Source organism: Rana temporaria, chromosome 1 (assembly GCF_905171775.1).
Source record: "Rana temporaria chromosome 1, aRanTem1.1, whole genome shotgun sequence".
Taxonomy (NCBI): Eukaryota; Metazoa; Chordata; class Amphibia; order Anura; family Ranidae; genus Rana; species Rana temporaria.
Window position 1 is genome coordinate 437391977 of NC_053489.1, and position 19344 is coordinate 437411320.

At 43.4% G+C, this 19344-nt stretch overlaps 1 protein-coding gene across 2 annotated transcripts in view; it reads right to left on the bottom strand.

Annotated features, from left to right (window-relative positions):
- The window catches only part of RASSF6 (Ras association domain family member 6), a 68091-nt gene that overhangs the window by 8389 nt on the left and 40358 nt on the right, over window positions 1-19344 (bottom strand). For both annotated transcript variants that reach the window (XM_040326339.1, XM_040326328.1), the window contains exons 5-7: window positions 13850-13947; window positions 10777-10961; window positions 3450-3551 (exon numbers count right to left, since the gene is read on the bottom strand). In XM_040326339.1, coding sequence (XP_040182273.1) covers window positions 3450-3551; window positions 10777-10961; window positions 13850-13947 — 385 coding nt within the window. The remainder of the gene's footprint in view (window positions 1-3449; window positions 3552-10776; window positions 10962-13849; window positions 13948-19344) is intronic.

Sequence of the window (19344 nt, forward strand, 5' to 3'; positions counted from 1 at the left end):
CTGTTGTGAAGGGTGTTTTCTTTACCAGGGAAAGAATTCTTCGGTCATCCACCACTGTTGTTTTCCGTGGTCTTCCGGGTCTTTTGGTGTTGCTGAGCTCACCGGTGTGTTCTTTCTTTTTAAGGATGTTCCAAACAGTTGATTTGGCCACACCTAATGTTGTTGCTATCTCTCTGATGGGGTTGTTTTGTTTTTTCAGTCTAATGATGTCTTGCTTCACTGATAGTGACAGCTCTTTGGATCTCATATTGAGGTTTAACAGCAACAGATTCCAAATGCAAATAGCACACTTGAAATTAACCTTTTATCTGCTCCTTGTAAATGGGATAATGAGGGAATAACACACACCAGGCCATGGAACAGCTGAGTAGCCAATTGTCCCATTACTTTTGGTCCATTAAAAAGTGGGAGGCACATAAACAAACTGTTGTAATTCCTACACCGTTCACCTGATTTGGATGTAAATACCCTCAAATTAAAGCTGAACGTCTGCAGTTAAAGCACATCTTGTTTTATTTCATTTCAAATCCATTGTGGTGGTGTATAGAGCCAAAAAGATTAGAATTGTGTCGATGTCCCAATATTTATGGACCTGACTGTAAGTGGCACAATATCAGCATTATTGGGCTTTGCACTCCCTAACATCATAAAACGCCAATGATATTAGTATACCACTGCTACTTGTGTGAAAGAGTAAAGGCAGGAGAAATACATCATCATGATCTTCCATTCTTTTCCAGATCTAAAAAGTTGTGGTTATCCATGCAAAATGGTCATAGGCCAAATGTTTTTTAGAGCTTGCTCCTTTCTTAGGCCCAGTACACACTATAGGTTAACCAGAGGACAACGATCTGAAGGACCGTTGTCCTAGTTTAACCTATGAAGCTGACTGATGGTCCGTTGTGCGTACACACCATCAGTTAAAAAAACGATCGTGTCAGAACGCGGTGACGTAAAACACAACCACGTGCTGAAAAAAACGAAGTACAATGCTTCCAAGCATGCGTCAACTTGATTCTGAGCATGTGTGGATTTTTAACCGATGGTTGTGTGTACTAACGATCGGTTTTGACCTATCGGTTAGCAATCCATCGGTTAAATTATAAGCAAGTTGCCATTTTTTTAACCTAAGGTTAAATAACCTATGGGGCCTACACACGATCAGTTTGGACCAATGAAAACGGTCCTTCAGACCGTTGTCCTCTGGTTAACCTATCGTGTGTACGAGGTCTTACAGTGCCCTGCATTGCCTTATCATTTTGGATTTAATTTGGCTGTCAAAGAGTCTGGTCTGGCTTGTGGCTTCTCCTTTTTTAACCACTTGAGTATCAGCCTAGATCATCCATCATTACCAAGTCCTTTTAAGTTTCTAGTATTGTGATACTTTGACAGACAATTACTCTGTCGTGAAGCACAAATTGTATGATGTTTTTGGAGCCAGATAAAGCTTCTTTTATCTTTTAGTATACATAGGAAAAAAGACAAACATATTTAATAACAACTTGTTTCAGTTACTTTCTGTAAACAAAAGGACAGTGTGAACATCCCCAAAATTACCCATTTTGGAAAGTAGACACCACAAAGAGATCTCATATGTTTTTGGCCAAAAATTTTTGGAAGTAAAAAAACATGCTGATAGTGAGGTGGTTAAAACATGGAGCTTGGTAATGGTCCACTAGATACAGCGTATACTGGTTATAAACAGGGGGAGCAGGTGGTGAAGGGGTTATAAGGGAGATGCCTAGGGTAAAGGAGATGAAGCGTTAATATACAGGTCACAGGTGGGATATGATGGAAATCAAATGTAAGGGGGAGGAGGAAGGCAAAAGGAGAAAAAATTATTTACTGGAATCTGCTGCTGCCATGATCTGTACAGTGATCTGGAACGAAAGACGGGCTCACTACACTGTTTACATATGTTATCACTGTGATTGGTCTCCCTTTTGTTTAAACACAGTGATCTCATGGTATAGAGGTGCTCGGATTGGCTCTGTACCATATCCATAACTACCCAATGTGTTTTTCTGTAGTGGCATTTATAAACATCACTGTAGAAATAAGTGTCCACCACTTCTCTGTTTAAAGACGTACAGCAATAGACAAGAGGTTAAAGTATATCTAAAGCCAATTTTTTATTTTTTGCAATCTGTGTGTTTTTTTTGCCATCTGATGAGGGAGATTTTTGTACACTTCCTATACTGTAGCGACTGAACAGGAAGTTAGAGGATAACTTTCCAGTTTGAGGGAAATCCCACTTAGGCCTCGCACACACGATAGGTTAACCAGAGGACAACGGTCTGACGGACTGTTTTCATCGGTCCAAACCGATCGTGTGTGGGCCTCATAGGTTATTTAACCTTAGGTTAAAAAAAAGCCAACTTGCTTTAAAATGAACCTATGGATTCATAACCGATGGGAAAAAAACGATCATTAGTAGGCACGTCCATCGGTTAAAAATCCACGCATGCTCAGAATCAAGTCGACGCATGCTTGGAAGATTTGAACTTCGTTTTTTTTCAGCACGTCGTTGTGTTTTACGTCACCCCCGTTCTGACACGATCGTTTTTTTAACTGATGGTGTGTAGGCACGACGGACCATCAGTCAGCTTCATAGGTTAACCTATGACAACAGTCCTTCAGACAGTTGTCCTCTGGTTAACCTATCGTGTGTACGAGGCCTAACAGGGACACAGACAGCAAAGGAAATCTGTGGTTTAACTCCTCACCGTCATATCCATTTTTTTTTTAGTAGTGTCCTTTGTTATACTTAAAACCTATATTTACACCTTCTTGATTTTTTTGCCTGGGTTTGCGTGTATATATACTTGTTATCTATTATCTTTTATAGTTACTGTAAGTGAAATTTTAAAGCAGTCTATTCTTACCACATATTTATCAACATAAAGACGGGAAGGGATGGGTAGTATGTGCTTCTTTTGCCACGTACACATGATCGGAATTCGAAAATGTACTTTTTTCATCGGAAATTCCGATCATGTGTGGGGCCCTTCGGATTTTTTTCCATCTGTGTTTAGAAATAGAACATGTATTATTTTTTTCCAATGGAAAAAAAAAAGATAGCAAATTCCTATCGTCTGTGTGCAACTCCGAAGGAGAAAAAAACATGCATGCTCAGAATCAAGTCGACGCATGCTCGGAAGCATTGAACTTAATTTTTCTTGGCTCGTCGTAGTGTTTTACGTCACCGTGTTTTGGACGGTCGGAATTTGGACTGACAGTGTGTATGCAAGACAGCTTGAACGTAATTCCGACGGAAAATTCCATCGGATTTTAGGCCATCGGGTATTCCGATCGTGTGTACGGGGCATTACATTCTAGTTTAGTTTGTTTACTTTGTCTTTTTTTTTTAATTATTTGTTCTCTTTTGTATGTGACGACAACTTCAATAAACACAAATACAGAAGGGATACTGGACACATGCTACCTACCATGAACTTATGTAATAATTGCTCAATGACTTCTTTTGTTTTCATAGTGCTGTTAATCATAACCTTTGTCTCGGAGCCAAAAGCTGGAGTGAATATAGAGGTCTGTGAATAAGAAAATATCAATTAGTACACAGTTCATTTCTTATAGCATGGGCTCACATAATATGCACCCAGAAAGTGGTTCTAAACCCTTACATACACCCTTCTACATAAATTCATCCTCCTCCACAAATCCTTCTACCTAAGTTGTGCCTGTTTAGCTGTTGCCATCTCATCTCTTCAGCCATTCAAAGTGCAGAATTTATACAGCTTATATGAGCTTTTAGAAATCAGGGGACAGGGAGCTTGAGTTACACTCTACAGAGCTCATCGAGGAGAGCTGAGAGCTGACTGGAGAAAGGATACACCCCCTTTCACATTACTGGAGCTCCCCCCTCTGTCACATTGTATGTATTAGTGTCGGGAGAACCTGCAAGAAGTGATTCCCGCAGATAGCAGTGGAATGGGACAGGAGACAGAAATTATACTTAGGCCTCGTACAGACGAGCGGACATGTCCGATGAAAGCGGACCGTTTTCATCGGACATGTCCGCTGGGATCATTTGGTCTGATGGCTGTACACACCATCAGACCAAATTCCCCTGCGGACAGACGACGCGGTGACGACGACGATGACGCGACAACGTGCGCGAACCCGGAAGTTTAATGCTTCCACGCATGAGTTGAATCACTTCGACGTCATGCGTGGGTTCTCGGGCCAGCGGACATGTCCGATGAGTCGTACTGACCATCGGACATGTCCGGCGGACAGGCTTCCAGCGGACATGTTTCTTAGCACGCTAAGAAACATTTGTCCGCTGGAAACCTGTCCGGTCGGCCGGAAAATTGTTCAGTCGGCCCTACACACGACCGAACATGTCTGCTGAAACTGGTCCGACCGACCAGTTTCAGCGGACATGTTCGGTCGTGTGTACGAGGCCTTAGTGCTCTGAATTGAGACAAAAACACACTATATATATATATATATATATATATATATATATATATATATATATATATATATATATATGTATATGCCTTATTCATATTTCATGCCAAACGTTTACTGACACTTTAAAGTGACCCTGTCATAACATACAACTTTGATAAACAAGTAGACCTGCAAAATAAGAGAAGGAATACTTGCTTTTTTTGCTGCCCATGCCACAACAATGCTTCTCTGTTCAGTAAAGGTGTTCCTCCAAAGTCTGCAGGGAAGCCAAAACTGCTGGAAGTGTCAAACTTCTGGGTCACCCACCGCTGTCATTGTTTCCTCTCTCATACCTTCACATCACTATAGAAGAGAGTATCAACAGGAGGAACCAAAAAGAGGAGACCCAGGAGATCATCACTTCTGGAATGTTGTATGTCATAACAGGGTTTCTTTTAACCAGTATATGCAAACTATGTATTAACCCTTTGCTGTCTGACCATTGTCAATAAATGGCCGGGCCGCTTCAATTCCGACAAGCTTTTCCTACATGTAAGAAACATATTTTGTTTCCTAGAAAACTACACAGAACCCTCAAACATGTAGAGGATCTAGGGAATATTTTTATGTCACCCAATATCGGCGCAGTGGAAAAAATACACTTTAATTATTTTTTTTTGCACAAAAACACTTTTTTCCGGCCCTAAAAAATGATATCTCGATCATTGCTGCAGCGATGACCTAGATATCTCCCTTCCAATCCAGAAATACACCGGTACATCCTTGGACAGCATTAGCCTTTCCTTTGCATCGCATAATTGCTGTGTCCATTAAAGCACAGGAGATCACAAAACAAAGGGTACAGGGATGATGAAATTAGCTCTGTACCACATGATCACTGTGACCAATCACAAATGAAACCAAAGACTGCATTTTTCAGCCACAACTCTGCTTTCTCTCGTAAACTGATTGGCTGTTTAAAAAAAAAATAAAAAAGAAATGCACATTTAATATTATTATTATTCTTTTTTTTAGGAGCCTGCAAGCATTGCACCCATGATCAGCAGGTCACGGGTGCAATCTCAAGTTCCTGCAGACTGTCAGCGTATCTGTCTACTCATACCTCATACAGGCAGGCTGTTACAAAATAACAGGAAGACTCATTGAACTACCTAGAGCACCCTCTAGAGCCTTGGTAGTTCATTGAGAACTACATGCCGTCAGCTTAAAAGGATGTCGGTACTTGTAATTCATTCATTCACAGACCTTTGTGAATGAATGATGGGTGCGCCCTGCATGCCGTGTTCTTTTCAAATTGTGACAGCAGATGAGGAGAGAAGATCCCCGGCCACTGTCACAATAGAGGAAGTGGGGGGGGGGGGATAGATCGGCGAGAGTCTGCAGGAGTGAGAGCATGTTACATGTTCCAGTTCCACCCTTAAAACTTATCCTTTAATAGGTTCAGAGAAATGATTAACTCTTTGTCTATATTCTGTATGCATAAACGCATATGTAATGGGAGAGTTTAATTTTTAATTTTTTATTTGATTGTGCTGATCTTTATATGTGTCTGTTCGACCTTTGCCAGTGGCACAGCAATAAAAGCATATTTTGTGGGTGCAAAGACTGTGCCATATGTGTGCTGTGTATACACTGCATAAACTCAAGTTTACCCACAATTCAGCACCATTCCATTTCCCCTCTCCTTAGTGCCCAAGGGTGCCACTGCCAAGGCATTTCACAATCCCCGCCATGCCCCTGTATATAAGTGCTTTGAAAATAAGATTAATCTTCAGGACTGTGGTATTTTGTTCTGCGACTTAAATCTCAGATCATTTTGGGTTACAATGTGCCTATATTTTTAATTCATGGGGTAGCAAAGCATTCTTCTAAATTAATTGAGGAAGAAAAAGTCAGTATTGCAGCTCCTAATATTGCCACTAGGTGTCACAGAAATACAACTTTCTAGAACTTGACAACTCAAGTCACTTCTGTAATCTGCAGCACGCTAATTTAGCTAAATAGCTGAAAGTGCTATTTCACCATTTTACGTATGGAAAATATAATTTTCATGACACTTGTGCTTTAAGCTGATCATTACAATTGTTGTTTTCCTCATATACACCTTATCTCTAAAAATGTTGGGAAAAAAGTATTCCGCTCAAAACTATTGTCTTCAATGTACACCAAGATCTATGAATGGGATTTTTCTCAGTATTCTCGTTTCTGTTGTTTTTTTTTCTGAAACGTCAGCACTTTTTAATAATCTGTCTAATTTTCTTATTTATAAACATAATTACCTCTCTTAAAAATATCTTTTAGAAACTTCAAATAATTAGCAGATTAATAAAAATTATGTGTAGACCCCTAGCGGTGTGTCCGGCTGGTTAGAAAACACATTCTGTTACTGTTCCCTAGTATGGAGATACCACATTTACGAGACTTAGGCCCCTTTCAGCCCATGACCTGCACACAGTTATATTCTCACGTGTTTTGTGCGTGTTTGTTACACGCAAAGGGCAGCTCATTCATTTAAATGGGCTGTCCTACATGCTACAAACAAGTAAAAGTAGCTCATGGGACTTTTTCAGTGTTGAGCTTCCCACTTTTTTAATTGCGTATTTTGACACATACAGTATGTGGTGCCATTAACAATGAATGGCACTTACAGTTAAAAAATAAACAACAACGAATGGCTCCTTAAAAGTGATAAGAATTGTTTGCTTGTTTCAAAAATGTGTGCTTTTACATGTGTTTACGACATGTTTAGGTGTGAATGGGGCCTTATTTAGAGCCTAACTGCATAGAGGAGCCAAAAATCTAAGGAGCACCTTCAGGCTGTCAAAGGGCACAAAATATGCATCTAACTCCCTGACTACCTATCACATTTTCACCAGAATATACTGCACTGTTGGTTAGGGTGACCAGACATCCCCAGTTTCAGGGGACAGTCCCCTGATTGGGGACACTGTCCCCATGCCAAGTCTGTCCCTGGTTTTGTCCCCAGATTGGATTTAATAGGGGGCAGGGGCAATTTCAAAGACAGTCAGTGCAGAATTAAAATAAAAAAATTAGAATTACACACCCCGCTCCGCCGTGCCTACTAGCATAGGGGGGTTGTATTTTTCCCATTATCTGTACCCCTTTCTGATGATCATGTGCTGGTTGGAGTGGAGGGAACATTTCTTCAGTTTCGGGCGCATGCGCATTCAGCTCCGCTCACATGTTCTTCTGCCTTGGCTCAAATCCTGGCCAGCCACCTGCCTATCTCCTTGCCTTCCCTGACGGAGTGATCTTCCTCCGCTCCCCATCCAGTAGTAGCCGGGGCCCGAAGAGTAAGACCTGAGGGGCTGTGAGGTGGGCGGCGACGGGCAGAGAGTGCTGATTCTTGCCATTGCTAGTAAAGAAAAAATATGTCCCCGGATTTCATTTAAAAAATCTGGTCACCTTACTGTTGGTGCTTGCCTGTTTCAATTTGTAGAATGTACAGCGCTTGATGACATAGTACATCTGATTTTTTTTCATTCATCCTCTGAATCAGTGGCCATTAATGAACCACTGCTTTCCTCAGGTCTCCCCCCACTGCTCTAATCAGCTATACTCATAATTTGAAAGGCCTCCACACGAGTGTACATTTTTTTGGATATTTTTGTGCAGTGGCTGTTACTGGTACTGCTTGGCAATTAGGGGACTGATTCTGGCTAACAACGGTACTAGATGATAGTGTACTGATGTGACTGGTGATAAGCCTACTAGTGCTGGCTTAAACTGGCATTGGTGACATTGCACTGGTGTGGTGGTGATTGGGACACTGCTTCTGGCCTACACGGGGTCTGGTGATACTGGCACTGGTGTGGCAGTGATCAGGACAATGTTCCTGGTTTTACTGACTCTGGCACTAGTGTAGTGGCAATCAGGAACATTGCTGTTGGCTGTACTGGTCTGGTGACACTGACTGGTATGGCAGTGATCAGGGACACTGTTCTTTGCATATTCTGGCAGCAATCAGAACACTGCTACTGGTTTACACTTGTGACACAAATCAGAAATGCTGGCTTACACTGGCACTGATCTGGTGAAACTGTGGCTGGTATGGCAGTGATTAAGGACACTGTTGCTGGCTTACACTGGTCTGGCGACACTGGCACTGGTGTGGCTAGTGATTAGGGACAATGTTGCTGGGTTTAAATATTGGTGTGGCTAGTGAGCAGGGACACTGTGGCTAGTTGCACTGGTCATGTTACAATGTATTTGTGTAGATAGTGATCAGGAACACTGTGGCTAGCTGCACTTGTCTGATTAACACTGTAACAGTTTGGTAGCAATCAGGGACACTGTGTTTGGCTGCATTCATCTGTTGACACTGTACAGGTGTGGTATCGATCAGGGAAACATTGGATGGCTGCATTCATCTGGTCACACTGTACAGGTGTGGCTAGTGATCAAGGACACTGTAGTTAGTGATCAGGGACACTGCAAAAAAAGATGCTGGCATCCAGAGTAGGCAAACACTCTGTTTCCTCTCACAGTTGATTGCTGTGTAAGAGGAAGCAAAGCGCTGGTTGCAAAATGCAGCATTTCTTTATATTTGTGATCACTGTGATTGGTCATAGCAATCATATGATGTAGGACCAATTCCAGTGGCTCTGTACCCTTGTTTCTTGATCTGCAATGGACATGGGAGTGTCCTCGTGTAGATATTAGAGGGCATGCACCTATTTAAATTGGCCTCCTGCCCTCAGAAGAAAGCCGTCTGGCCATTCATGTATGGCTGGATGGCAAGCGGTTAACTAAATATATTTCTTCCTTAAGTTTTCCAGTTTCAGTACACACAACCCTACTAACTTGGAAGATGCAAATGGCTTGGATTTTTGGATCTCTACCTGAGCTTTCCTTATATATTTTTGCCCAGGCCACAAATTATGTTATAATATACCAGCGAAAGTATGCAGAGCTTGTACTCTAAGCAAGTTGTCAATTACTACCGGTGTCATTCTCTTACACTACGGACATAAATAATTACAGGGTATGATACCTCAATGGCAATTATTTACAGCTGAAGTGAAGGAGCCACAGTAGCCATCAAAGTAAATATAATGACCCAGGTGTGGTGGGGCCGCTGTGGTCAAGCACAGCTGTCCCCAACCTTTTTGGCACGGGGGACCTGTTTTGTGGAAGAAAATTTTACGAAGGACTTGGGGGCGGTTGGAGTCGAGGTTGATGGGGAAATTGGCAGCGGGTGATTTGTCGGGCTAATGGCTGGTGTTAGCACTTCAATCATCCCGACACCATACTTTATATGGTATCAGGATGATTGAATCACATTATTTCTATTAATACATTGTAATATATAATGAAATTGTTCACTCACCATAATGCAGAATCAGTGGGAGCTCTGAGCTTGTCACTTGTCACCATTGCCTGCCACCAGATGCAGCATGTCACTTGCCACCATTGCCTGCCACCAGATGCAGCATGCCACTTGCCACCCATAGAATGCTCACATAGAGGCCTGGCTGTGTGCGAGCAGCCAGGTGCCTGAGCCTCCTTCCGACTCCCCCTCCAATCCCCGCTCAAGGAGACTTCTATTGTGCTTTTGTTTACAGCAGCACCGGAACAGGCCAGCCTCATGCTGCCTTTCGGTCTGACACACCGGAGCCCCAGGAAGGTGAACACCCCTCCCGCCGCTGGTTGCCTTGTCGCCACTCAGTATCCCCCTTCAGCTACCAAATAGCTCATCTCCAGGCAGCCACCATGATGCAGCCTGATGTGCCTCCCCCAAATGGCAGTGTGGCCCGGCATCTGACAGACCACGGACCGGTACAGGTTCATGGCCCTGGGGTTGGGGACCCTTGGTCTAGCAAGAGGTCATGGAGGAATTGGATCCCTATACAGTTTTAAAAGACATAGAGTTAAAATGTGCTGAGTTGAGCAAGCAAGGTAAAGGTATAGTCCACACATTTATTGCAATGTCAAGGCTAGCTTCCCAACTGACAGTGCAACATACTATGTTTTCCCTATAAACAGCACATTCCATTCTATCTACAACAGATGTGTAGTGATAAGATTAGTGACTTAACTGTACATTATTAAACCACTTTGACTGTGCTTTCTTGTATATAGGATAAACACCTCTCAGTTTGCCAAACTTGTTTGAATGACAGCACTATAGCCTGACTGGTTCACATTATAACCTCACACCATTAGCCTAGTATGTGCTGTGCAGGTAACAAAAGGATATTACAAATGCAGATTTCAGGTATTTATTACCTGCTGCACGTCTACAGTCCTATATTTGCTAACTATTGTAAATAATGGTAGAATATTACTAGATGATCGTAGAAGCTTGCTTCTTACCTTATAATTATAGAAGTGTCCATTAATGGAAAACCGATGCTTCTGTAGATGACTTCTGTCTGGAGTGTCTGGACGAATCCTTTTCCTAACTAGTGCGGCATCACTCATGGTGCGGTATAAAGACGGTGAATCAGGGGCATGGTCATTAAGGTGGGGCTTCAGGGTGCTACAGTTATAGTCACAGTCTGAAGGGGTTATAGGAAGAAAACGGTTAACAGGTTAAATGAAGGTGTTGAAATAGGAAGAACTAAAATATGCAAAGTGTGATAAAATGTGAGATTTTATATTTTTTAAAGTACAGGGTGGGCCATTTATATGGATACACCTTAATAAAATGGGAATGGTTGGTGATATTAACTTCCTGTTTGTGGCACATTAGTATATGTGAGGGGGGGAACTGTTCAAGATGGGTGGTGACCATGGTGGCCATTTTGAAGTCGGCCATTTTGAATCCAACTTTTGTTTTTTCAAAAGGAAGAGGGTCATGTGACACATCAAACTTATTGGGAATTTCAGAGGAAAAACAATGGTGTGCTTGGTTTTAACGTAACTTTATTCTTTCATGAGTTATTTACAAGTTTCTGACCACTTATAAAATGTGTTCAATGTGCTCTCCAGTGACATGCGGCGAGTGCTACGCTGAGGGCTCTTGCTGAATGAAGCTAGGACAGCCACTGATATTTCATCATTACACCCCTTTCACACTGGATACGCCTATAGCGGAGCGTTAAAATCGTGGTAAAATAGCAGTGTTTTACCATGATTTTAACGCTCCGCTATAGGCACATTGAACACATTTTATAAGTGGTCAGAAACTTGTAAACAACTCATGAAAGAATAAAGTTACGTTAAAACCAAGCACACCATTGTTTTTCTTGTGAAATTCCCAATAAGTTTGATGTGTCACATGACCCTCTTCCTATTGAAAAAACAAAAGTTGGATTCAAAATGGCCGACTTCAAAATGGCCGCCATGGTCACCACCCATCTTGAAAAGTTTCCCCCTCACATATACTAATGTGCCACAAACAAGAAGTTAATATCACAAACCATTCCCATTTTATTAAGGTGTATCCATATAAATGGCCCACCCTGTAGAATTCCAGCCAAATATAACAAAATAGAAAATAATAGCGCATTAAAGGTTAAAATAACAAAACCATCTTTTTTCTGTAATATTTTTTTCTCAATCCAGAGATTTATCCTGCAGCTATTTTTGTCTATCACTACATTTCCCAAGTTTGATGGCCAGCAATGCTCAACGCACTTCTTCTGAGCCCAGGTTGTCCTGGACTCGGCACTGTGTACTGAGACAAATCACAGACTCAGTTGTGTTCTAAGATAACGTTTTTTCCTGTTTTTGCTACAGAGAAAGGGGATTTATATTCCTGTGATCCTTACATCTAGATTTCGAGCCATTCTACCTGCAATCTTTAAATTGATGCATGTTCATAAGAAGATCCACTAGGTTTTTCGCTTTGTTTTGTAACTGTTGTGTCAGCATAGGATTGAGAGGACTGTTGTATGTGTACTGCAGGGTGCTTTCCCTGAAGCTGTATTCCCACATGGGCTTTTTGAATCTCGGGCAGAATCGCCACCCAGGAGTGAATCACAAATTTCACAATGCACATTTCAGATGCCATTTATTTGAATGGAACCTAAAATGTTTGTTGGCCCAAAAAAGTTCAGGAGCTTCTTTTGGGCAACATGCTTCATGAGACGTGGTTTGCCATGATTGCAACGCGATTTATCGCACGACAATCGCACCAGAACTGCACTGCATGTTTGAGTGCCATTTTAAATGAATGGCATCTGAAATGTGCGTTTTGCAATTTGTTATTCACACCTTGCAGCGATTCTGCCCACAATTCAAAACGCCCATGTGAATGCAGATTCAGTAAGCACTGCAATCTGTTAAATCCCTCCTATTACGCAGTTTATTCAGCCCCTGGTCTGTCTGACAACAGAGACAGGATAATATCACTGCTACTGCCCTGCAACTCCTCTCCTCTTCCCGATAAGGGGGTAGAGAAAGGACACTGCTGCTGATGCTGGGCTGTGTGTGTAATCTGAGACCTGGAATCACTAAGAGGAAGCAGAAACTGAGCTGCTGTGGATTCTGGGAAAGACAGACTCTGCTGGAAGGAACTATGACTTGTGGGGAATGTAGTCCCCAGGGAGAATGAGCCTGTACTTCCAACTAGTCCTGGAAATACAGATCCCAGCTTGACCAGGGCTCTAAAGAGAGGAACATAAAATGACTGTTCCTGGGCTAGAGGCAGTCATAAGGGGAATGTTGTTGGAGACTGACAGTGTAGCAGGCTGCTAACACGACGGTTTACCACAGTGTCGGAGATGCAGAGAGGCTGAGTAAATAACATTTGGTTTGTGGAAATGCCACTGTTAAGCCTGGTGATGCTGCCGGATCGTCAAGGAGGACACCACTGCAGATGAGTCCACTGAGCCCCAGAAAGAGAGCGAGGGGACACAAGTGGTTATCTTGGAAGATAGTAAAAGGCAACTGGCCAAACCCTGCTACACCTTGTTTAAAGGAACAGGATTTTCCATTTGGAACATCATGCAGGCACCTGTACGGAGGAACCTAATTTTGAGTTCCCCAAACACCTGATTTGAAACCAATACACTGGCCAATAGTGGAGGGTTTGCCACAGATTAGCCAGACCATTGTCCTAGCATCATCCCTTAGACAGGATTTTACCTATTATAGGGATTAATGGTCATTCACAGGTCTGCCTGTTTATTATTAGGTCTATATGTGGGTTTTTTGGGGGGGGGGGGGGTTGCAACTGTTGCACCTATTTTTGGTAGAGTTCATTGCCAATTTGCATTTTTTTGGCTGTTGTATCATTGTGTATTATAGTATTTTGATGCAATAAATATCCACTTTTAAGCCCAGGTGTTCCAAAGACTGTGGTGCTGCATGCAAAGTCTTGGGCACCGGGAACAGGGTACCCAAGAAAATAGCAGCTCCTTCTGGGATTTATTAAAAATAGTTATTACTGCGGCAGTTTGGAAAGCGCTAGTTTTTCTTTTCGTTTTTGGTTCATATTTACCATTCTGTGAGTCTGATTCACCATCAGAAGTCTTTCCAGCTTCTTCCATTTCAGTAATGTGATAAAGGTCATCGAATTCGCCCCAACGCATCATTCCACTGGAAAAAATGTAATTGCAAAAATGATATCATTTTACCAAGATGTGTATTTTTTTATGAGACCATTATGGTTAAAGCCAAAGAAAGACCAGTAGCTGAGCATGGGGTACTAATTCTAATTTATCACTGTAATGGTAGCCTTTTAATAAAACATCTAAAATGTACAATGGACAATAGATGAATTGCAGCCATACCAGCAAGTTGACATTGCAATTTATTTGCATCTCTATTTTAATTGATCATATCATATGGTTTTCTTTCATGCATTTTGTCTTTGTGCAAATAAACAAATGTCATAAACAAAAGGAAAGCACGGGCGCACTGGGTAGTGCCTATAACCCTATTAATATAATGATAAAAGCTTAGAATTGCTCTTACAATGGTAGTGAACAAACACTGGTGTAAGTATAGGGAAGCTACCTGGGCAGCACCAGGATAGAGAATTATCCACACAACATTGGCTTCCTTATATTGACAGAAGGTTTTGCTCACTTTGTTTGTTGGGTGCAGTTTTATGCTTTTATTATTATATTAAAAGGAATTATATGCACTATCTAGTCCATATTCTTATCTCATAAATGCAAAATAAGATGTCATGAAAATATAAAATCTAAGGATGAAGAAGAATTCTTGACTTTTATTAGTTATGGATAGAACAGAGAATGATTAAAATCCCTGTTAGTTTTTCATAGCTGTTTGTGTGCATGTTAGCGAGATTTCTTCTCCTGTGGTCACAGGAAACCAAAATAATTTCTCCCTCGGGAAAACAGACAGCAATAAAATACTTTTTTTTTTTTTCTGGAATAGAGAAGAGTTAGAAGCTCTATCAAGTGTTTATTGGTGGCTGTGTTTGTGTTGGGGAGATGTCACCATACCTCTTAACTTTCTGAGATAGGAATGAGGGACACCTACCAGCAAAAGTATGCAGGCATAGGACAAGCCCCCTTGTCACTCCCCCTTAAAGGAGAATTGTACAAAAAATATTTAATTGGTTAAACCCACAAGTGCTTTTTTACCACTACTATTCCTTTATATTGGCTTTTGGAATTTACAAATGCAGCAATTTAGAAATCAGATGAAAGGTTTAGCACTGGGAAACACTTTTTGATTGATAAAAAGTGCATTTTTTTATAGCGTGCAGGAAAATTGTCCTGCACGCTCTTAGCCTAGTCCTTGGGCATGCGGTGACTTACAGTTTTCTCTTGAAAAGTTTTTATTCCTGTCTTTGATACTTTTGTCATTTTTGATATAATGATGTATTTTAATAATAAATATAAACTTGTCACATACATTGTGTTGCCTTAAAATCCCACCCATATGGAGGTATTCAGTTGTTCAATTGATGATGGCAACCACATGCCACTATACATGAGCTACCTTTTCCATTGAGTTGATTTACTAAAGAAAAATAGACTGTGCACTTTGCAAAATGCAGTTGCACTCTGCAAGTGCATTTGCTCCATATCTTAGTAAATGAGGTAAAGCTTCACTTTGCAAAGAAAAACCAACCATGCAAGAAAAAAAACAAAACAGCATTTTTGCTTACACATACGTGGATGATGGAAGGTAGCAGACCTTCTGCTCATGTACTAATCTCTTCACAGTCTATTTGCCTTTAGTAAAGAGGACAGAATAAAAGATCCCTGTTGTATTGGAAGTGTTTGTGAGCTCAAGTTGTATTCAAATTTTGTATTTGAAGAGGTCAAGGACATGTTGAATATATGCCCCAGGAAGAAAAATCTGCCATCATGTCGCGGATGGTATTTTCCATTGGTGGAGTGAAGCCTGTGGCTCTTATCTTCTACAGATAAAACTGGTGATGTGAATGCAAAGCAGTAGACAAAACTCCATTGATTAATTACACTGTTTAGATGATAAATGTGTGCTTAGCTGGAGAGACTGGTTTCTGCTGTGTTACTGGCATCAACTGTTGCTATGGCTAACTGTATTGTGAGTGTGTGTATGTTTATATAGGCCCTTTTTGTACCCACGTGGGCCTGTGTGTTACCTACTCCCAAACCTTGCCCCCTATTTAATACATATTCCTGCACCCTGTGCAATGCATACAGACTTCTGAGACCTGACCCTATGTGGCATACACTCCCAAGCCCTGCACCCTGTGCAATACACCCTCCCGAGGTCTGCACCCTATGCGATACACAATCCCAAGCCCTGTGTTCTGTGTGATACACACTCCTGAGCTCTGTGCCCTCTGCGATAAAAACTCCTGAGCTTTGTGCCTTGTGCGATACACACTCCTGAGCCCTGCGTCCTTCACAATCCTGAAAATAGTGCCCCGTGCAACACACATTCCCGAGCCATGCGTTCTATGATATACACACCCAAGCCATGCACCCCATAAAATATACACTCCTAAGTCATGCACCCTGTGTGATACGCACTCCCAAGCCCTGCGCTATGTGCTATATGCACTCCCAAGTCCTGCACCCTGTGCGAAACAAACTTCTAATTGAAGCATATTGAATGAGTACCAGGACTGTGGCCAGGGCCGGCCTTAGGCCTTTAGGCGCCCTGTGCGAGAAAGCTTTACAGCGCCCCCTGGTGACCACGCCCCTCAGTGACCACGCCCCTTAGTAACCACACCCCTCGGTAACCACACCCATTTCTCCAATACCAGCTCCATTTAAAGCCTTCCATTCAGTTAAGTTCCCAAAAAAAAGATTACAAGCTATGATAAAAATACAACTTTTATTCACACGGTATAATAACGCCACATATAAAGTAAATCACATGGTATAATACCACTACCTGTAAATTTACTATCAAATATCAAACATAATTACAATAAAGTATTTTTTAACTTTTGTATTTACTGTTCTTTAAGAAACACCCTATTTAAAAAAGAAAATACAAAAACAGGCATTAAGCAGTACACTGCATTTATAAAAAAATAATTTACTTACAGAAAAAAGTTTTTACATCTGCTGCCTGCTTCTGTGGATTCTTGCGCTCCTTTGTCTTCTCAGTGCGCATTGCATATGAGCTCCTCATCCCTGCTCCTCATAGCAAGGCAAGGACAGCCGCCCACGCTGTCATTCCTGCAGAATCCGCCTGTGGCCTGCCAGGTGTACCTAGAGCATTTGGCACCCGGGGCAGATCCTATATCTGCCCTCCCGTAAAATGTAAAAACACCCCCCTGCATTCTTCAATATCTCTGTCACTACTGTGTACCCCCTCTCCACAACTGCACCTTTGGACCCCTTTACATTACACAGCACCCTGCACCTCTGGGCCCCTTTACATTACACAGCACCCTGCACCTCTGGGCCCCTTTACATTACACAGCACCCTGCACCTCTGGACCCCTTTACATTACACATCACTCTGGGCCCCTTTACATTACACAGCACCCTGCACCTCTGGACCCCTTTACATTACACAGCCCCGGACACCTGTATGTTACACAGACACCCCCTAACAGTTCTGGACCCCCTGCATGTTACGCAGACCCCCGTACAGTGCATACCCCTCCCCCTACAATACAGATCTCTCCTTACAATACAGAACCCCCTCTACAATACAGATTCACCCCTACAATACAGAACCCCCCCCCTACGATAGACCACCCCTACAGTGCAGACCCCCTACAATAAATAACCCCCCCCACAATACAGAACCCCACTACAATAAAGAACCCCCCCTCACAATACAGAAAACACCCCCCCCCTACAATACAGATCAACCCCTACAGTGCGAACCCCCCCCCCCCCACACACACACACACAATACAGAAAACACCCCCCCCCCCCTACAATACAGATAAACCCCTACAGTGCAGAGTGACCCCCCTACAATAAAAAAAAACCACAATACAGATAGAACACACACCCCCCCTTCAGACCTGTAATAGAACACACACAGCCCCCCGTCCCCCCCTTCAGACCTGTAATAGAACACACACACCCCCGTCCCCCCCTTCAGACCTGTAATAGAACACACACACCCCCGTCCCCCCCCCTTCAGACCTGTAATAGAACACACACACCCCCGTCCCCCCCCTTCAGACCTGTAATAGAACACACACACCCCCGTCCCCCCCCTTCAGACCTGTAATAGAACACACACACCCCCCGTCCCCCCCTTCAGACCTGTAATAGAACACACACACCCCCGTCCCCCCCTTCAGACCTGTAATAGAACACACACACCCCCGTCCCCCCCTTCAGACCTGTAATAGAACACACACACCCCCGTCCCCCCCCTTCAGACCTGTAATAGAACACACACACCCCCGTCCCCCCCTTCAGACCTGTAATAGAACACACACACCCCCGTCCCCCCCTTCAGACCTGTAATAGAACACACACACCCCCGTCCCCCCCCTTCAGACCTGTAATAGAACACACACACCCCCGTCCCCCCCTTCAGACCTGTAATAGAACACACACACCCCCGTCCCCCCCTTCAGACCTGTAATAGAACACACACACCCCCGTCCCCCCCCCTTCAGACCTGTAATAGAACACACACACCCCCCGGCCCCCCCCTTCAGACCTGTAATAGAACACACACACCCCCCGGCCCCCCCTTCAGACCTGTAATAGAACACACACACCCCCCCTGCCCCCCCCCCCCCCCTTCAGACCTGTAATAGAACACACACACCCCCCGTCCCCCCCCCCCCCTTCAGACCTGTAAAGCAAGCAGGCTCAGATAACCTGCTTGCCGCGTGCTGCACACACAGCACAGTACAGGCAAGGGGGAGGAGGCTTCACTGCTCGGCTGCGTGACTGAGACAGTCACAGGCAGCCGAGACTCAGAGCCGCGGAGCTGCCTAAGCAGAAGGGGGATCACTGCGGCCAGGTCCCGGGTGTGCCGACGGCTCGCTGGGATGCGGCTTGCACGGCACCCCCCCTGCAAAGCCAGGCACCCGGCACCACGCCATCCCACCCAGCAAGGTCCTCTTCCGTCGCGGGGGGGGGGGGGGGCGCCGGCCTGACACCCCCAGTGTGCGGCACGCCCCCGCACACTACTTAATACACGGGCGAATTAAAGAAGCTGTGCGGTCGCCAGGCGCCCATGTTGCTATGGCGCCCTGTGCGATCGCACTCTCCGCACAGCGCAAAGGCCGGCCCTGACTGTGGCATATGTGTACCATGTACTGTGTGCAGAGAGTAGTATTTTAACCATGCCCTTGGAGACCCTTCTAGCAGCTTATCTTTTATCTGTGACCAACCTATAAAGCCTCTTTCTGCTCTGTGCAGCAGTGATGATCCTGGTAGAGGAGCAGGGCATTGCCTTTTAATGTCAGCCCCCACTTCCCCACCCCCTAGTAATGACTGGTTTTCTAATGAACTTGTAGGGCCAAGGGGGAAATAATAAATAGGAAGTAGGAGAGGTGGAGTAGCATCAGGTCCTCAAACTGCAGTAGCAAAT